Below are 20,571 nucleotides of genomic sequence, written 5' to 3' on the forward strand. Positions count from 1 at the left end.
ATCTTTGTTCATATGAGATTCATATCTTGCACATGAGTGGTGCGACGACCACTCCCCTTTAACAATCTAAAATAACAAATACACGCAAATACAATTTATGGGTGTAAAAATTAGTTTGTAGGAACGTACAGCATATTTTGTGACAGTGAGTTCATCATAGATATGACGTTTTTAATTTTTTTTTTTAAGAATGATCCGCCAATTGACACTAGATGAGTTCAGTGTTTTAGATCCATGGACAGAGATACACCCATATCTCAAATAAAAGAAACATACAAGTTTGAATGGTATGTACGGTAATTCATGCACATAAAGCACATCTAGCCTAAGGCCATCCAGTTAGGTGTAGTGCCCTTCACTATATGTTTGAATGACACCTCATCCTCAATCAAGTCAGTGACATTAAAGAATCACAGCAGCATGGTGGTTTGAGGTTAGTATCGCATCTCAGTTCTCCCAAGTTACATCCTTGTGCTAAGAAGGGGTCTTAGTGTTGCACTATTATTTATTATACAGGTATTCCAAACACATTCACTTGACAAAGCAACCAACTTGCTGCCAGTGAACACAAAATGGGTTGGAATCAATATCTTTATGATACACAATAAGTTTAGGTTTATATTATTATATTTTATTTTTCATACACAGCTTTACATTATCAGAGCTGTCCAAAATATGTGAAGTGAAATGATATGCACAATGACAGACATCATAGTAGTCTGAGGTCAAAGCAAGGGAAAGTACATTAACTGGCAACTGAAGAGATTCAACATCAGTCATACATATAGATACAGTCAATTGAAAATAACAAATCATTGATTCATATTGCCAATACTATTGGTATTGCAATTCAATGCATTCAGAAAGTTGTGAATGTGAAGCTAACTTGAATTGAGTTCAGGAAATGTTAGACAAACAATGGATACCATTTGAATAAATTATAACAATACTTATACAGTGACTTTTCATGATGACATGTATGTTTTTAAAAAAAAATAATCAATGGGATTTTCTAATGTTGAAAACAACTTTGAATGCATGGCAGTAAATCAACCAATAATTGAACGAAACATGCAAAGACTCATGGGTAATTACCAAACGGCTTCTATTGTCTTTCATGTTTTTTTTCAATATTTCATAAAAACATTCATGTCTTTATGAAATTCACTGTATTAATGATTATTTGTGGAAGTTGGTGAGGTTACAGTAGTCAAGTTGGATATGTGCACAACAGTTGTCTTTTACAACCAAGGATATAATACAGTGTACATTTCATGTCTTTGAAATATGCAAGTTATCAATACTTTTTTTTGTTTTGTGTTGTGTTTAGTTATTAACCACTGTGTTTTATCTCATCTTAGTCTAATTGTATGCCTTCATATGAATTACTGTGCAAAGTGTCAGCTGGAGTCGACACACATAAAAACAATGCAGTACCCTTTGGCACGGATGCCAACAAGCAACCCTAAACAAGAAACAGTAACACTATTTTGCACTTAGAAGCAATAGTAATGTTTGGTTTCTCTCAATCGCTCTCTCTCTCTTGTTTCAACAGTATTGAGATAATAAAAACATAAAACATAAATAGAAAGTACATAATTATTATGACATCATCTCTGACACCTATCCTTGTAATTTGTAAGTCATTTTCCATTTTATACATGTACAGTCAATCATAATAGTTATGGACCCGATGCTTGAATAGAATGAACAACATAAACAAGAAATATCCTTCAAAATGTTTATACACTAGATTATTAAGATATGATTCACAACTGAGATAAGAATATTATTCTATTACTATGAATGGCACAGTATTCACATCTATTGCAGTGCCAAACTGATTCATTACTAAATTAGCCATCCAAATTAGCTATAAAAACAGGCAAAAATAGAATTTTCAGACAAAAATACGTATATATAGATAATTTACACACAAAATTTCCAAAACAGAATATTAGAAAAAATGCCCATTGTAAGTGTTAATTGGAAATATTTTACTTATGATATTGATCCTGTGTTCTCAGTTTATCTCAGTGATGCACATTTAATGTCAAATTTGAGTTCACCAAAGCATGAAATTATTATCAATATCAACAAGTAAACAAACACTAGTGGATGAACATCATTCTTCTCACACCCACCAACGAAACAGTAAAATCATTAGTTCTGCCTGCTAATAAAATGTAGCATATGCAATGACTGAAAATTACAGTGGATTACAGACATGTGTTGCAGTGCACACTGTTACATTTTTAAATCTAGACACTTTTGTTCATTGACCATTATCACGCTTTCAAAAGACACAACTACACGACAGCAGCCATGACTTCACTGTTTAAGAAACCCCAGTGAAATCTTCTCATTTACAGAATTTTTGAATTTTTCCTGACTTGTGTTATTTGTAAATAAGAGAAATAAAAAACAATTTACAGTATTTAGAATGCATTGCCAATCAATCAAATCTCAGAAACTCAGAATATGAAACATTTACGGGTGAGAAAACATGATGGACGGCTATGGGGAAACCACAAGTCCTTTTAAGTGATAAGAACATATTCTGAATATAGAAAACATCACATGTTTGTCTTTTCTTGTGCAGCAATTCAGAAGACAGCTAAGTAGTTACAGAACTTGAGGTGGGCTTGGAGGTTGCTGCTGATGAGTATGTCCAGTTCACAGGCTTTGTTTTGTTGGATGGTAAAACTTTAAGATGATGACTTGTGTTTATCGCTTCTGATTAGAACGAATTTGATCTGAAAAGAAAAAAAATGAAGTGTGTTACTGAGTTGACAGATGTTGTCACTGAAGAATAGTGAAGAGATACTTTTTTTTCTTCTGCTCGACACAAAGTTTCACAGAAACTGTGTAAACTTACGCTCAACACTATGTATAAATGGAGTTTCATTTTATAATCAACTTCTAACATGGCAATAGGTAGCAATAATTTTCTCAATTTAGTCTCAATCAGAGTATTGAGCAATGGATGCAAAAGAAAACTAGTCCAGGAAACATTTTATGCATTACATCGGCAAACAAACATGTGCAAGACGAAAATAATCAATGCAAGGTAGCTCGTAGTGAAGGGAATATACAATGCCCTTGTACACAAAGTGTTGTTTTCCCAAGCAAATGACAATTTATCGTCACTACTGATGAATCTATACAGAGAATACAGATCACGAGTCCTGCTTTATGATTGGTGGAAACAGCACAGCCATGGTACAAGGTGTATTTATAACCCATGGATACTCAAGGTGAAAAATGCATGTTTCTATGTGTCATGAAATAACATCTTGAGTGCACAGCTAAAAATTCATGGACGCAGTGGAGGTGATTGCATAGATGCCCTACCATATATGCATTGATGTGGAATCGTCAAATAATCTACAGCTTTCAACCAACCTGCCACACATATTTGCATCACTCATTTATATTGCATTTGATTCAATTAAAACCATTTTCAGACAGAAAAGGGTGGTGTTTGTGTTTTCACTGAGTAACTTCATGTCACTACTGTGGTTGTATAATGTGTGACGAAAATATACCATGTATATGTATAATGTGTGAAAAATGCATTCAATCAATTGGCATCGCAAAATCGATAGTGTGAGACCATATTGCGTTCAAAGCGTGGTGCTAATGCATACACACCGACAGGTTGTAGGAAGGCCGTACTGTATTCTCTCCGCAATTTCAATCATTCCTACATGTAGCCTTTCAGAGTACTGAAGGCCTGTAGGTTGACATGTCATAATAATATTTACCTGTAAGCCACTCTACTCCTTCATGTAGACCTTCACCAGTCAAGGCATTACTAGCACATATATGCCATGGTTTATTCTGTAAGTTTTCTAGACCCATCATACTGGACACTTTCACAGATGACAATGCCTCACGAAGATCCATTTTGTTTGCAAAGAATAGGAAAGGCAACCGCCGATTTTTAATATCTGTTGAAAAAAAAAAACAATGATAAATTTTCCTGCCTGATGACTGCTTGATATATCTTGTTTTACTGCACACAGTGTCTCAAATATAAGTAGAGCTAGACATTATGAATGCCAATGAAGCAAATGCTGGTTCTTACAGTATAGCAGGACACCCCAGCTGATGCGTAACATGGTTGCTAAACGATTCAGGCGAGATGAAAGATTGCAATATTTTTCAAATATGCAACTTATCATGCAGCACAGACTGCATTTTTTTTTTCATTATATAATTTACTTTTCTGAAAGTGATATCATAATGATTTTAAAGGTGGTGGTCATCGCACAAAGCAAGTGCAAGTGAAGATAAGGGTCTCATATAAACAAAGATGACGACTTTGAGTCGCAGTATCATCCAAGCTTTAATTAAAGTGTAAATTGCAAGTACATGTGCATGTTTTAATTTGACAATAAATCGGCTCCAGACATTATTCCATGATTTTATTTTTATTTTCCACCTTATATACGGTCCTACATTACGCAAATATGTGTCTCATAAAGACATAATTTGTCAACACGTATTTGTAAACATGGCTTCGGGAAACTTCGGAATTATGACGTCATAAGGAGAACTCCCCGGTGTTCAATGTTGCATGTTGTCTGCTAGGTTTAATTTCATAGAACTAGCCTTCAAAAATATTGGTAGACTATGGTAAAAAGGTGCGTCGTATATGGCTGCAATGCCACCCATAAGGATGGCGTGTCGCTTCATAATTTCCCAAAATTTGGAAGATTTCGTCGGCAATGGGTGAAATTTGTGAGAACAAAAAGAGCAGACTGGGACCGCGTAGACCCTGGCGAGTCGGCGGTGGTTTGCGCCAAACATTTTACCACGGATTGTTTTCGGGACAGCTCTTTGAAAACTTCGTTAGGGTTTTCAAGTGGGTGAGTTTATTTTATTATTTTCTCATTTATGCATTTGTGTATTTCTATGCTAATCTGAGCCTCGTACGTAGCACAGCACTGCCTCAGGCACTGGGAGTGGTGACGATATGCCGTGATGCCGGCACTTCGACCGTGACGGTTGTTGTATGCCCGCTGATAATAATCTAGACCGTATCTATTTTTGTGTCCGTCGCCGTAGTCGACAAGTGAAGTTGATTTTATCCTATACTTATAGCTTTATGGCGTCTTTAGTTGTAATGTGTTTTATTTCTGTGTTTGTCTAATTCTTTGTAATATCGCAAAATGATGTATTTGCCGATTTCAGTTAATAGAAGGATTAAGACTAGTTCTAGATCATTTCTAATCTGGATCTGGCTTTTGCTTGCAAATGTTTACTACTTGCTCGTTACCTTTTCATTGAATAATTGACTACAGAAAACAAATACTGCAAGAAATCATCTAAATTTTAATTCAATTATATATTATGCATTATTATAATTTGATTAATATTGATGACCCATGTAGACTGCATTTTCTTCAGGACCTGGTGGTGGAAAATGAGCACGAATGCAACTAACAGCACAAGCAGGAAGAACTACACGGACACTTTTTCCTAAAAAACCCCAACACCATCTTGCAAGCTGACGATAGGCAGTATGTCGATATCTCTCATGGTCAGGACCATAAAATGGGGTGTCATATTGCTGCCTGTATTGAAACCAGGCAGTTTGTAGCACAAATTTGTTCAAACTAACACATTGGAAGCCTGAATGTTGCGTGATGCATTGCAATCTTTCTTCTAAACCGAATTCAAACACTGCTTCTAAACACTTGGCATCAACAACAGTTACCTCCCTACAGCATACACATTCTCTTACTGTAGGCAATATTTGGCATCGTCCACCACATTTACACCTAAATAAAAACACATTTTGTCTTAATTCAATGTTTATTACAGTTCGTTCGTTTGTTGATTTTTAACAGTTGACAAAATGAACGATTCAATTTCAAATAAAATTCATGATTTCGAGGCACATGAATAGTGAACAATGTTTTAGAAGCGATAAATACTAAAATAGCATAGCTCTGAGATCGTAGCATTTGGTTTCACTACAAGGCATCTCAACGTTCAGTTTAATTTTCGTAAATGAAAACGTTATGTGGTCAGCTAGTTGTGGCGATCTAAGAAAAAAGGCACCAAGCCATATCTGCGATAAAAACTTGATAATCAATTTTGATTAATCTAGAAATCAAAGCATGCGGTGGAATTCACCGGTTTCGTTACGTACCAATCTAAATTATCGAGTCGAGTACTCGAGGTTTCTTCGACGTGTTGGGCACTACGATCGTCCCGAACGTTGACTTCTGCCAGCGGCTCATACATGTACGGCCTAATGATCGTAGACGTATCAAACAAAGTTAACGAATTATCTGAAATGTCGGCAGCAGCGCTGCTTACATCTGAATGTTCCGCCATGTTTCAACTAGAGAACTTCTCCTTGTGACGTCACGACGCGTTGAAAGTTCGATGACCTAGTCTTGAAACGCGTTCGGAATTCTTCGGAAAATACTCACAAAGAGCCGGTTTTCGGCAATATCTCGAAGGTAATTTCTTTCCGAATGTCATATAAACTTAAGGAAAAAACGTCTCTGCTTATAATGTATATTTTTTCTGTAAATTTTATTTGTATACAGGCACTTGCAATTTACACTTTAAGTAGTTTCTTTGGTGACTGGAAGGTATTGAATGAGTCAACAGCAGTAATTATCGGTAGTGCATGTTGCGCCCAGGTCTAAACTCATACTCAGGATTTCATTAGAAGAGAGCACTGGATTGTAGGAAAATCAATGTTTTTCAACATAAATATCACATATGCACGGCAAGACGACCACCACCATATAAAATAATGTTATGATTTTCTCAGAATAATTCATGGTTTGTTATTTGGCATTGATGGAGAAACTGACAATTTGTTGTTGCCAAATTCAAAATAATTTGCCATTAGAGACAGTTGAAGGATTAGTGGAAGCTCAGGTACATGTAAATAACATAATTTGTTTGGAATCACAGAACACTAACCTGAATGTGAAAGTAACTGGTCCATCTCATCTTTTGCTACTACCATTCGAAGTTTATCACTACTATCAACTACAAAAATTACAGCTTGTGCATCTCTGGAAAATTAAAGAAGAAAGATTGCAAATAAAATACATGTACCGGTATACCAAATATTTGACTCCTATTTCTGGGTCAGTTAACAAAATGAAGCACTTAAAACTAAAAACAATTCAAGGCTGGTGTAAATAATTGTTGTACTAAATCTGATCAAATGAAATAGGAATGCATTTGAAACAAGTAGCTGTTTGAAATCAAAATAATTTTAACCCTTTCAATGACAAGACAAATTTTGTCACGTTTCATGTCCAAAATGTTACATCAACATTTTGGCTCTATTGACCGACTGTAATGTGCAAAAAAAAACGGTATGCATAACCCATTAACCAAATACAACCAAAAGGAGTGGTGATTGGTGTAACAAATCAAACAACTTACTTATAGTAATGCTCCCATAGATTTCTATATCTTCCTTGTCCAGACATATCAAACACTGTGAAAGAAAGCGCTGAAGAGGCAAATTTTTCTACAGAAAAACCAATGGTGGGGACTATATCTTCATATTGTGACTGTAAAATAGGTAAAAAAAACAATAACGGTTAATTTTTAGTATGAGTTTTAGCACATTTGATATGATATTTTGTTTTCACTTAAAGTGTACCGTACCCCTCATTTATGAAACGTTTAGCAATTGTTATGAGTGGTTTTTAACAGCCATTTCGCTGTTTCTCCATGGTGTTTAAAAATTCATAAATGTACTATATATCCTCTACCATTGCTCTTATGTACATCTTAGGTATGTTTCTATGGGTGAAGTAAGTTATATTTTAATGATTCAACACAGCTAATTAAATTAACATTAATCTACTAACACTTCAGTTGTATTAAGTTCTTACAAACTAGATCTATTGGTAATTAACTTTAGCGCATACACACAAGTGAGGGAATACTTGATCTGTTGTCATGACAACAGGAATTACGAGATTATTAAAGAAGAACTGAAGAAGAAAATCTGTATTTCAATTAATCAATAATAAACGGATTTACTCACGTCTTTTGGTTTTAACTGGTTTATTATCGTAGTTTTACCGCTGTTATCTAAACCGATACATAGTACATGTACTTCTTTCTTTTTGAACCCCAACCAGGCAGCCAGTTTATCCAATAACCCCATTTTAACACCGAAAGAAGTAAAAACAATGAATTTGGATGGACACAATAGCCAGAAACAAATAAAGGGGTCCAATAGTGTTCAATATCCAATATGTATTTCCAGTCTTACGTCGACAGAAAGGTCCGAATCAAGACGACTCTCAGCTGACTATTGTTGACACCGCTGATTGGTAAGGAGACTGTGTCAATTTTTCATGAATCCAGTCTTTCTTTGGCATTTGTTGTGTGAACTATCCAGTGTGGTCAACGGATGAATCAACGATGGTCTACTCAGATATTTAAACACAAGAGGTGGCCAGCCGAATCGATAAATTTCGATGCTTTGTATAAAACTCGTGTTTCACCACCTTCGGTAAAATCTGAAAATGGCGGAATTTCTCCCGTGATTCATATCGCGGCTACACCCACAATGCATCACACAACCCGGAAATAGTGAATATTTCGGAACATGTGCATTTGTTTTGAATGTCGGAAGAACGGCACATAACTCTGCCATTCTTGTTTAGCAGTCGAAAGTAACAGCGATGCCACAACTACGATTGCCCCCGCTACCTACAATAGGCGATATCATTCGTATGTATGGCCTAAGAGCAGAAAAACAGTTATCGCAGAACTTTCTTCTTGACATGAATCTGACGGGTAAAGTGAACTTAGTGAATTAGGGGTTCCCCATTTGAGGGATGGGGAGGGGGCTTTAAAAGATGTTTGTTTAAAATGTTTTTTTTTTTTTTGCATACTACACTGCATGACACGTTAAACGCATTTTAAAAATAATATTTGTACGTATTTGCTCTTTATAGTTTTTATTCAAATTCAAATGTGATTGGCTCATGAACTTAATGATGTCATGCAAATGATGTGAATACTATTGTTGAATTGGTCAATTGAAATTCTACACCATTTTGAATTTATGAAATGTTCATAAAATGTTAATACACCAAGTTTCATGAAAACATGTTTTTGTTTTATATAAAATATTTATAAATTTTCATAAATTTCAAATGGAAACAACTTGACTACTCACAAGCAGATGAATACCACCTTTACTTCTCATTTGCATGACAGAAACCTGTACCTTAGTTTAATAAACGCGTTTGCAAAACCTCATGGGTAATGTGTATTACCAAATGGTGTCTAAAGCCAATGAAATTATCTTCTTTAGATTTGGCTGTTAGAATTTCATTTGACATATCCAGTGACAGTATTTTCATATCATAGTGAGTATAAATTAATATTAATGAGTTCACTGTCATCTAATCAGCATTATTTGAAGAAGTGGGCACTCACAGTTACTACGTCATGCCCACATATTGTTACATGTTACATCCAAAAGGCACAAGGTATGTGCAGTCATTATGAATGATATAGACAATGATAAGCTCCTGAAACAATCACAATTGTACATTGAAAGCTGAGAGCTGATATTTAATATTTACTAATTAGTTATTAACAAATGCATTTAAAGTACAGGTTTCTATCTTACAATGTAGTATTTACTCAATAAATATGTTCTTTTCACTCTATTGTTACACATCAATTTTCTCAGATATTTTTGAAATATGAATTTACATAGAATAGGATGGAATATACACAATACTCAGACACGTAATACAGTAACATAAAATAAATTTGGAAATTTGTCAAGAAATGTATTGATTTCCACATTCTAATTAATAATAATATAATAATATTTTTATTCAAATTGCATCACCCATGAAACTAATGTAATATCAAAATGCAGAAAATTATTATTTTAACTTTAATATTTAGTTTTCATGACCTTATCTAAATGTATGTTTTTTACCATTATATTTAGACAAAATAGTACGACATGCTGGGTCTCTTAACGGCAGGTATGTTTGTGAAGTTGGTCCAGGTCCAGGTGGTATTACAAGGTCGATACTACATTCTGGTGCTAAGAAAGTTATCGTGATCGAAAAAGATCAAAGATTTATGCCTAGTTTGGAAGTAAGTAGGTTTTGATAATTCTAGAAAAGAAAGGGCGGTAGTTGTGCATCACTTGCTCTAATTTGATATAAACAATGTATTTTACATGCGTAATTTATGTCATTATGGGTTCCACCTGGCAAAATGATTATAAATTGACCTATATGATATATAAATAAAAATGTTATTCAAAAGTTAGCCTGATTATATGCATAAAATGCATATAAATAAATATGCATATATATAAATATGCATTTTTATGAAACTTTAGTGGTTAAAAAATTAGTCAAATTTTCACAGAATTATTTTTTGTTCCTCACTTGTCTGTAACTTAAAGCTCACAATGGTGTAGAGTATTGTCTTCTTATTGCTAATTGCAACAAGATTTAATCAAATTTGTTGAATTGATGGTTGTTTTGTCTAAAATCATGAGATAGCAGTCTGTAAATGTATCCAAATTTGTTGAATTGAGATGGTGTTTTATTCAAACTTTGATGATGCATATACGATTACAGGTGCACGTCATACTTTTTTTATGATGGGTGACTAGCGACCATTTGGTTTGCTTATGGTATACTCGCTAGTTTCTTTGGAATATAATGATTCTGTTCAATGTTGGCAGATGATGGCATGCATGAAGCCATTTAGTTTTTATAAAAAGGTTAAAATATTGTGAAGTTAGGTTGGCCTGATGAAGATGCTGATAAAGTTCTTTGTATTAATAGTTTATTAGACATACTAAAATAATCTCACTGCAGATACAAAATAAACAACTACAAAGTTACTGTCTTAATTGTGATTTAATTAACACCCTAAACACCATTAATGAACATGAATGCTAGATTAACAATTTCAACAACAGCTACAAGTTAGCTGTCTTGTATTACAAATGCTTATCAAATCTGCAATGTCTGCTTAGTATGTGAATGCTTGAGTAATTAAGTTTTATTCAAATACTTGAATGTTAATGCAAGGCTTAGCATTTGAATGTTTCAATCTTGAATGCTAAAACATGCCTAGCATGTGAATTCTCAAATCTTGAATGGTTTAAATTGACAATTGGGGCATGCACCTACAAAATGAGAATTTAATGTTTAACAAGTAAGTTTCTGCACTTGTAATAAACCAGTTATTATTGTATTTCAGTTATTAGCAGAAGCTAGTGACGGGCGACTTGGTTTAATTCATGGTGATGTAATGAAGTATAACATGAGGAACATGTTTCCCAATGACCTCAGGAAAGCCTGGGAAGATGGTAATGTCAGGCATTTATATTGGGACAGCTAATTCAGATATTGTGTTTGGTAGTTCATCATCAATAAAATAGTAAATTTATGAAAAAAATATTATTTTAGTGTAAGAATGATGACTGCAGATCGAAGCAATCTTGAATGACATTCTTTTTACCTATTGATGTTATAAATGCACTTGGTTTCTAGAAGGCATATTGGTATATGTTTATTATTACATGTCTCTAGATCCACCAGATGTACATATTATTGGTAATCTTCCATTCAGTGTCTCTACTCCCTTGATAATTAGATGGATGGAAGCCATCTCTTCCCACTCTGGACCATTTTCCTATGGCAGAGTACAGATGACCTTGACTTTCCAGAAAGAGGTTGCTGAGGTAAAAGTTTTTTTAATTTTTCTACCTGTCAAATTTTGGTGAAGTAATTTGCCACTTTTTATATATTTTACTATGATTTTGGCCCGGATGTACACAATGACCCCATACTGACTGCAAGTCTGAATCAAAATCCTTGACAAAGTAGGCAAATGATAAATAGATTAATTTTGTGAAAAGTAACGGTAATTGACTTGCTATTCAATTGACCAATGTTTTATGTGTTATGGTTGAATGGCATTTGGATAAATTATGATCTGTTATTTCTACCTGCCACATGTACTGGTTCTTTTCCGGATTGGCCAATGTTTTCTGTGTTATGGGTGGATGGCCTAGGGGTAAATTATGGTCTGTTATTTCTACCTGCCATGTGTACTGGTTCTTTCCACGATTCGCCAATGTTTTCTGTGTTATGGTTGGATGGCCTTTGGGTAAATAATGGTCTGTTATTTCTACCTTGCCATATGTACTGGTTCTTTCTCTGATTGGCCAATGTTTTATATGTTATGGTTAGAATAGCCTTTGGGTAAATTATGGTCTGTTTGTTTACCTGCCATATGTACTGGCAAATGGCAAATGATAAATAGATTAATTTTGTGAAAAGTAACGGTAATTGACTTGCTATTCAATTGACCAATGTTTTATGTGTTATGGTTGAATGGCATTTGGATAAATTATGATCTGTTATTTCTACCTGCCACATGTACTGGTTCTTTTCCGGATTGGCTAATGTTTTCTGTGTTATGTTTTGATGGCCTTTGGGTAAATTATGGTCAGTTATTTCTACCTGCCATGTGTACTGGTTCTTTCCTCGATTGGCCAATGTTTTCTGTGTTATGGTTGGATGGCCTTTGGATAAATTATGGTCTGTTATTTCTACCTGTCACATGTACCAGTTATATTCCCGATTGGCCAATGTTTTATATGTTATGTTTGGATGGCCTTTGGGTAAATTATGATCAGTTATTTCTACATGCCATGTGTACTGGTCCTTTCCTCGATTGGCCAATGTTTTCTGTGTTATGGTTGGATGACCATTGGGTAAATTATGGTCAGTTATTTCTACCTGCCATATGTACTAGTTCTTTCCCTGATTGGCCAATGTTTTACGTGTTATGGTTGAATGACCTTTGGGTAAATTATGGTCAGTTATTTTTACCTGCCATGTGTATTGGTTCTTTCCTCGATTGGCCAATGTTTTCTGTGTTATGGTTGGATGGCCTTTGGATAAATTATGGTCTGTTATTTCTACCTGTCACATGTACCAGTTATATTCCCGATTGGCCAATGTTTTATATGTTATGTTTGGATGGCCTTTGGGTAAATTATGGTCAGTTATTTCTACATGCCATGTGTACTGGTTCTTTCCCTGATTGGCCAATGTTTTACGTGTTATGGTTGAATGACCTTTGGGTAAATTATGGTCAGTTATTTCTACCTGCCATGTGTACTGGTTCTTTCTTCGATTGGCTAATGTTGTATGTGTTATGGTTGGATGGCCTTTAGGTAAATTGTAGTCAGTTATTTCTACCTTGCCATATGTACTGGTTCTTTCTCTGATTGGCCAATGTTTTATATGTTATGTTTGGATGGCCATTGGGTAAATTATGGTCAGTTATTTCTACATGCCATGTGTACTGGTTCTTTCCTCGATTGGCCAATGTTTTCTGTGTTATGTTTTGATGGCCTTTGGGTAAATTATGGTCAGTTATTTCTACATGCCATGTATACTGGTTCTTTGCTCGATTGGCCAATGTTTTCTGCGTTATGGTTGGATGGCCTTTGGATAAATTATGATCTGTTATTTCTACCTGTCACATGTACCAGTTATATTCCCGATTGGCCAATGTTTTATATGTTATGTTTGGATGGCCTTTGGGTAAATTATGATCAGTTATTTCTACATGCCATGTGTACTGGTCCTTTCCTCGATTGGCCAATGTTTTCTGTGTTATGGTTGGATGACCATTGGGTAAATTATGGTCAGTTATTTCTACCTGCCATATGTACTAGTTCTTTCCCTGATTGGCCAATGTTTTACGTGTTATGGTTGAATGACCTTTGGGTAAATTATGGTCAGTTATTTTTACCTGCCATGTGTATTGGTTCTTTCCTCGATTGGCCAATGTTTTCTGTGTTATGGTTGGATGGCCTTTGGATAAATTATGGTCTGTTATTTCTACCTGTCACATGTACCAGTTATATTCCCGATTGGCCAATGTTTTATATGTTATGTTTGGATGGCCTTTGGGTAAATTATGGTCAGTTATTTCTACATGCCATGTGTACTGGTTCTTTCCCTGATTGGCCAATGTTTTACGTGTTATGGTTGAATGACCTTTGGGTAAATTATGGTCAGTTATTTCTACCTGCCATGTGTACTGGTTCTTTCTTCGATTGGCTAATGTTGTATGTGTTATGGTTGGATGGCCTTTAGGTAAATTGTAGTCAGTTATTTCTACCTTGCCATATGTACTGGTTCTTTCTCTGATTGGCCAATGTTTTATATGTTATGTTTGGATGGCCATTGGGTAAATTATGGTCAGTTATTTCTACATGCCATGTGTACTGGTTCTTTCCTCGATTGGCCAATGTTTTCTGTGTTATGTTTTGATGGCCTTTGGGTAAATTATGGTCAGTTATTTCTACATGCCATGTATACTGGTTCTTTGCTCGATTGGCCAATGTTTTCTGCGTTATGGTTGGATGGCCTTTGGATAAATTATGATCTGTTATTTCTACCTGTCACATGTACCAGTTATATTCCCGATTGGCCAATGTTTTCTGTGTTATGGTTGGATGGCCTTTGGGTAAATTATGGTCAGTTATTTCTACCTGCCATGTGTACTGGCTCTTTCCTCGATTGGCCAATGTTTTCTGTGTTATGGTTGGATGGCCTTTTGGGTAAATTATGGTCTGTTATTTCTACCTGCCATATGTACTGATTCTTTTCCCGATTGGCCAATGTTTTATGTGTCATGGTTGGATGGTCTTTGAGTAAATTTTGGTCAGTTGTTTCTACCTGCCTTGTGTACTGGTTCTTTCTTTGATTGGCCAATGGTTTATGTGTCATGGTTGGATAGTCTTTGAGTAAATTTTGATCAGTTATTTCTACCTGCCTTGAGTACTGGTTCTTTCTTTGATTGGTCAATGTTTTATGTGTCATGGTTGGATGGCCTTTGCGTAAATTTTGGTCAGTTATTTCTACTTGCCTTATATACTGGTTCTTTCATTGATTGGCCAATGTTTTATGTGTTATGGTTGGATGTCCTTTGGGTAAATTATAGTCAGTTATTCTACCTGCCATTTGTACTAGTTTTTTCTCGATTAGCCAATGTTTTATGTGTTATGGTTAGATGGCCTTTGGGTAAATAATGGTCTGTTATTTCTACCTTGCCATATGTACTGGTTCTTTTCCTGGTTGGCTAATGTTTCTGTGTTATGTTTTGATGGCCTTTGGGTAAATTATGGTCAGTTATTTCTACCTGCCATGTGTACTGGTTCTTTCCTCGATTGGCCAATGTTTTCTGTGTTATGGTTAGATGGCTTTTGGGTAAATCATGGTCAGTTATTTCTACCTGCCATGTGTACTGGTTATTTTCCGATTGGCCAATATTTTCTGTGTTATGGTTGGATGGCCATTGGGTAAATTATGGTCTGTTATTTCTACCTGCCATATGTACTGGTTCTTTTCCCGATTGTTTTATGTGTCATGGTTGGATGGTCTTTGGGTAAATAATGGTCTGTTATTTCTACCTTTCCATATGTACTGGTTCTTTCTCCGATTGGCCAATGTTTATATGTTATGGTTGGATAGCCTTTGGGTAAATAATGGTCTGTTTTGTCTACCTGCCATATGTACTGGTTCTTTTCCTGGTTGGCCAATGTTTTCTGTGTACTCGTTCTTTCCTCGATTGACCAATGTTTTATGTGTTATGGTTGGATGGCCTTTGGGTAAATTATAGTCAGTTATTTCAACTTGTTATGTGCACTGGTTCTTTCCCCGATTGGCCAATGTTTTATGTGTTATGGTTGGATAGCCTTTGGGTAAATAATGGTCTGTTTTGTCTACCTGCCATATGTACTGGTTCTTCTCCTGGTTGGCTAATGTTTTCTGTGTTATGTTTTGATGGCCTATGGGTACATTTTGGTCAGTTATTTCTACCTGCCATGTGTACTGGTTCTTTCTCGAACTGGCCAATGTTTTATATGTTATGGTTGAATGGTGTTTGGGTAAATTGTGGTCAGTTATTTCTAGCTGCCTTGTGTACTGGTCTTTCCCGGATTGGCCAATGTTTTATATGTTTTGGTTGAATGGCGTTTGGGTAAATTGTGGTCAGTTATTTCTACCTGCTATATGTACTAGTATTTTCCCCGATTGGTCAATGTTTTATGTGTTATGGTTGGATGGCATTTGGATAATTGTGGTCAGTTATTGCTACCTGCCACGTGTACTGGTTCTTTCATTGATTGGCCAATGTTTTATGTGTTACGGTTGGATGGCCTTTGGGTGAATTTTGGTCAGGTAATTCTACCTGCCTTGTGTACTGTTTTTTTCGTCGATTGTTTTATATGTTATGTTTGGATGGCTTTTGGGTAAATTTTGGTAAGTTATTTTTAGCTGCCTTGTGTACTGGTTCTTTCATTGATTGGCCAATATGTTATGTGTTATGTTTCGATGGCCTTTGGGTAAATTATGGTCTGCTATTTCTACTTGCCATGTGTACTCGTTCTTTCCTCGATTGGCCAATGTTTTAGTACATGTGTTTCTATTTGGTTCATTTTATATATGATTTATTCCTCACCACACTGAATCACTTTGTCTAATCATGTGTAATGTTATAACATTACAAAGCTCAATGTATGATGCAATGCACTTGGTAATACTTGATATTGCAGAGGTTGGTGGCAGGAGTTGGTGACCCACAACGAAGCAGATTGTCCATTATGTCGCAGCACCTTTGTAAAGTTAAGCATGCATTTACAATACCTGGAACAGCATTTGTGCCAAAACCAGATGTAAGTCTTCTTAATTGAATAAGTATTAATGTACACCATAAACAAATGTCAAAACATTGTGATCTCTAGTTACTAAGTGTTTATGTAGTATGAGGTTAGTAATGTATAATATCAAAAAATAGGCTGTTTAACTGAACATGAAAGCCATCAAAATAGATTCACATGTAAAGGCAAGTGCAGTAACATTTGGAAATAAACTATAAATTCATGGCCACATGCTACTTTTGTGTAATGTTTGTAGAAAGGAGTATTACAATCTTTAAAATAGCCATGTCAGATGTAGTCAGAAAGGGAGACTTGTATTTTGGGTTTGGGTTTGTGTGTAGTTTGTTTGTGGTTTGCATTTTTTGCATATATTTAATCTGGTGAAAAGGCAAAATATATTTCCTATGTATCTCAAATTATTTTTTGTTTCAATTAAATTTCATTCATCCTTCCCCCCTTTGTGTCCTCATATGGATGAAATCGGGACATCATTGACATGTTGTCTGTTATTATGTTTTCTTTTACTGTACTGAAACAAATTGTAGTTTAGTCCACTTGGTGTAATTTGTACACAATCCTGTGACACTCAACATCATTGAACAAACCTTCAAGTTGTCACTTGTAATCAGACACAAGAAACGAATTAATGGTCTTTTTGAAGTAACAACCTAGAATCTCCATGGTTTTATGATACTCTGTTTCCTTGATAGGTTGATGTTGGTGTTGTTCATTTCACACCTCTAATAGATCCTCTCATTCAGCAACCATTTAAACTTGTAGAGAAAGTTGTCAGATGCTTGTTTCAGTTTAGAAGGAAATACTGCAAGAGAGGTGTTGAGTAAGTACAAAATCAATTAAGTTGCACATATAACACAAGAAACCAAGTAATGTTGATTGAACAAGACACAAGTTGGTGGTGTTTGACAGTTGTCTGATTTCATGTATGCAAAATATGTATTCATAAGATATAAGTTGTTGAACAAGGGGAGGATAAATGATGACTAGAATAATAATGTTCATGTTTGTGATATAAGGTGGAAACGATGAGTACTAATTTAATACCAGTAAATTTTGGAAGTGAGTCTTTATGCAACAGAATATTGAAAAAATACATAGAACATGTGATGCGGTATATCCGAATCCATTACATTATAGTAATTAACCTGCCATGGAGACATCATTCACTTGTATTGACAATGCTATGATTTAATTTAATTTTCAATAACAAGAGTTTCTTTAGAGGAGCGTGGTTATTGAATGTTGTTACTTCAATTGCTGTTTGTATAATTCTTTTGCAGAATTTTATTTCCCTATGATTACCAGGAATTAGTAGATGATGTGTTCGAAATGACCGGTGTTGATCCTTCAACAACACCGCAATGGCTCACAGTGGACGATTTTAATAGGTTATGTATAGCTTATAACGATATTTGTAGTCGATATCCAGGCATAATGAATTATAATTATAGGTAGCATGTAATTTATACCTTGTTAGAATACCTGTAGTGGTATAGTGTATGTTTTTTTTTACACATGTATATATTTATGTCAGAAATGCCTTTTCCCACCGGTTGCTCTAATTTCCTTGCGCAGTATATTAGGGTTTCAAGTAATATACAAAGTGTTGCATATCTGCATGGAGATGTTGTATGTTTGACACAAATGTACTGTATGCTGCGTGCTAATTGCTTTACTTTTGTAATGTCAGTTCCTTTCCTCGCATTCTCATTGTTTTGACACAGCCAATACAACTGCATAATATGTAACATGGCTAATCTCTACTAGACCTTGTGCGCCATATTACAGCACAAAGTGATTTTTTATACTACCTTCAGTAAAATAAATGAAATGTTATGATGTTATTTTTAACAATTATAGTTTAAAGTGTAACTATAGCCCAGTGTTTCCACCATCTTACATAATACCCGTAGGACAGGATATGCTCACTTTTTTTGGAAACACCAGATATCATTTCTTGGCCTTAACCTTGAGATTCATACATAATTCCATTGTACATTAATGTACTATTTTACACACTGATCTATGTACGTGTGTTAATGTTCTTTGTCACATGTATAATGTTATATGTCCATCGATCTTTGTTGAAAACTGTTGTTGAAAAGTTATTTTATTGAGTGAACCAAACAAAGAAATAACTGTAAAGCCATTTATGCTGAAGTTCATAGACCCAAAGTTTCAATTGTCATTCTTGTGGAAGCTATGGATTTTTACTTTCGAATTTCCAAGCATATTGTTAATTCTATTCGCATACATTTCAAGAGTGATTGAATGAGTGAAGGAAAGTAAGAGTGATTCCATTGCGATTTTTCTTGATCTGACTTTATCATATACAGGAAATTCTAGATTCCGTTTATTTAATTAATGAAATGAAGGTCATTTAATGAAATCTTCTTACAATTCCAGGACGTAGTAGGTTTGCTCATTTTACAACACAACTGGTATAATTTATTTTTCTGCATAGTTACGTAAATCTCCATTCAACCTGATTGTACAGCTGCATCTTCCCAGATGCACCTGTATTTTAGTTATCAGGAAAAAGTACCATTCTTAAGTTATTACAACCTGGCCGTGTAATGGAACCTTCTCTGAGTGGTCAATTCTTGAGGTTTTGGGGTCATGTGCCCAATGAAAAGTGTTCAAATTGTTTCAACCTTACTCTGTACTATTACCTTCCCAGATTGGCTAATTCTTTAGTTAGGGTCGAACAGTAATGCAACTCTCACGGATTGGCCAGTTTTTTTAATAATCATCATTTGAGAGATTATCAATTATTACTCTGGAAGGTTTTGTCAATGAGAACAACATTTATAAAATTGTTTTGGTAATCATAAATAGCCATTTATGCTTTATTCAATCCGCCTTGGTTTGTGAAGTTATAATGCTGAATTGTTAAACAAGATACGCTACTATTCTAGAATTCCACGCAATACGTCTAGTAGGCTGAGGAAATCTCAAGAATAGGCTGTCAATGTAATTTTTGTAGACATTCCTAAATGTGTTGTGAACACTTCGTACATACTACCCTGCTTTTTTTTTTTTTACAAAAGCCTAAAATCGGTTTTATCAAAGTGACTTGAGCAGTATTGAAGAATGTATATATTTGAAGCTAAAAACACACATTGAAAACTTGCAATTAAAAAGCTGAACAAGAAAATCATTAATATTCGTTAATGTTCGTTAAATAAAAACAACAAACATTTGTACATTGATGAAGTCTAATCAGCGATACGCGTGTAATACCACGTACGTATACCCTAAGCTAAGTTTAATAAATGATTATGGAGTATACCAAACACCATAGGGATTTATAATCTTTGCAAGTTTGTGACTTTGTCGAATACTATATTTGTCTTTGAACACCAATATATGTATTCCTGTGAAAGAAATGTACCAAACAATTGACATACATGTATTGCTAAATAGTTTAATCTACAATTACCCCCATTTTGTTAGTTATCATATAGTATTTGTGGAATTTTCGTCGGCCCCTCTTTGAATGCCGTATTTTGACCCGACAAATGTCAAAAATTTGTCATGTATTCTCTCTATCTTTTTTTGTTAATTTTGGCCAAATAGGTATTGAATTTCTTATTGTCAACAGGTTCTGATCATGATTGTTGAAAGTTTAGTAACTATTACTATCATAGGCCCATTTTAGAATCTTGACACAGAATTACAATTGTTCATATTAAGAAACGTTTACAAGCACACTTCCTTTAACTGTGCAAAAGAATCACTTAGATGTAGAAAGTTATATATTATAGCAAAAAAGGTACTTTTTTGTAACTTTCAACGGAATGACTGAATTT

General features: G+C 34.8%; 2 protein-coding genes across 2 annotated transcripts; one reads left to right on the plus strand and one right to left on the minus strand.

The window, feature by feature from the left end:
• Window positions 1-612: 612 nt before the first annotated feature.
• Window positions 613-8,515, minus strand: Arl6 (ADP-ribosylation factor-like protein 6). Its single transcript, NM_001184821.1, is given in 5 exon segments — window positions 613-2,756; window positions 3,768-3,953; window positions 6,955-7,049; window positions 7,429-7,559; window positions 8,042-8,515. Coding segments are annotated over 5 exon segments (564 nt in total). The 5' UTR covers window positions 8,165-8,515; the 3' UTR covers window positions 613-2,727.
• An 86-nt stretch (window positions 8,516-8,601) lies between these two features.
• LOC100366830 (dimethyladenosine transferase 1, mitochondrial-like) lies at window positions 8,602-20,055 on the plus strand. The gene is made up of 7 exons (XM_002739125.4): window positions 8,602-8,802; window positions 9,980-10,131; window positions 11,257-11,365; window positions 11,589-11,740; window positions 16,637-16,756; window positions 17,452-17,579; window positions 18,040-20,055. The coding sequence occupies exons 1-7, from the start codon at window positions 8,688-8,690 to the stop codon at window positions 18,212-18,214; spliced, it is 951 nt and encodes a 316-aa protein (XP_002739171.2). The 5' UTR covers window positions 8,602-8,687; the 3' UTR covers window positions 18,215-20,055.
• Window positions 20,056-20,571: the final 516 nt, after the last annotated feature.

The sequence above is a fragment of the Saccoglossus kowalevskii genome, chromosome 11 (assembly GCF_978046115.1).
Source record: "Saccoglossus kowalevskii chromosome 11, keSacKowa6.1, whole genome shotgun sequence".
In the NCBI taxonomy this organism is placed as follows: domain Eukaryota; kingdom Metazoa; phylum Hemichordata; class Enteropneusta; family Harrimaniidae; genus Saccoglossus; species Saccoglossus kowalevskii.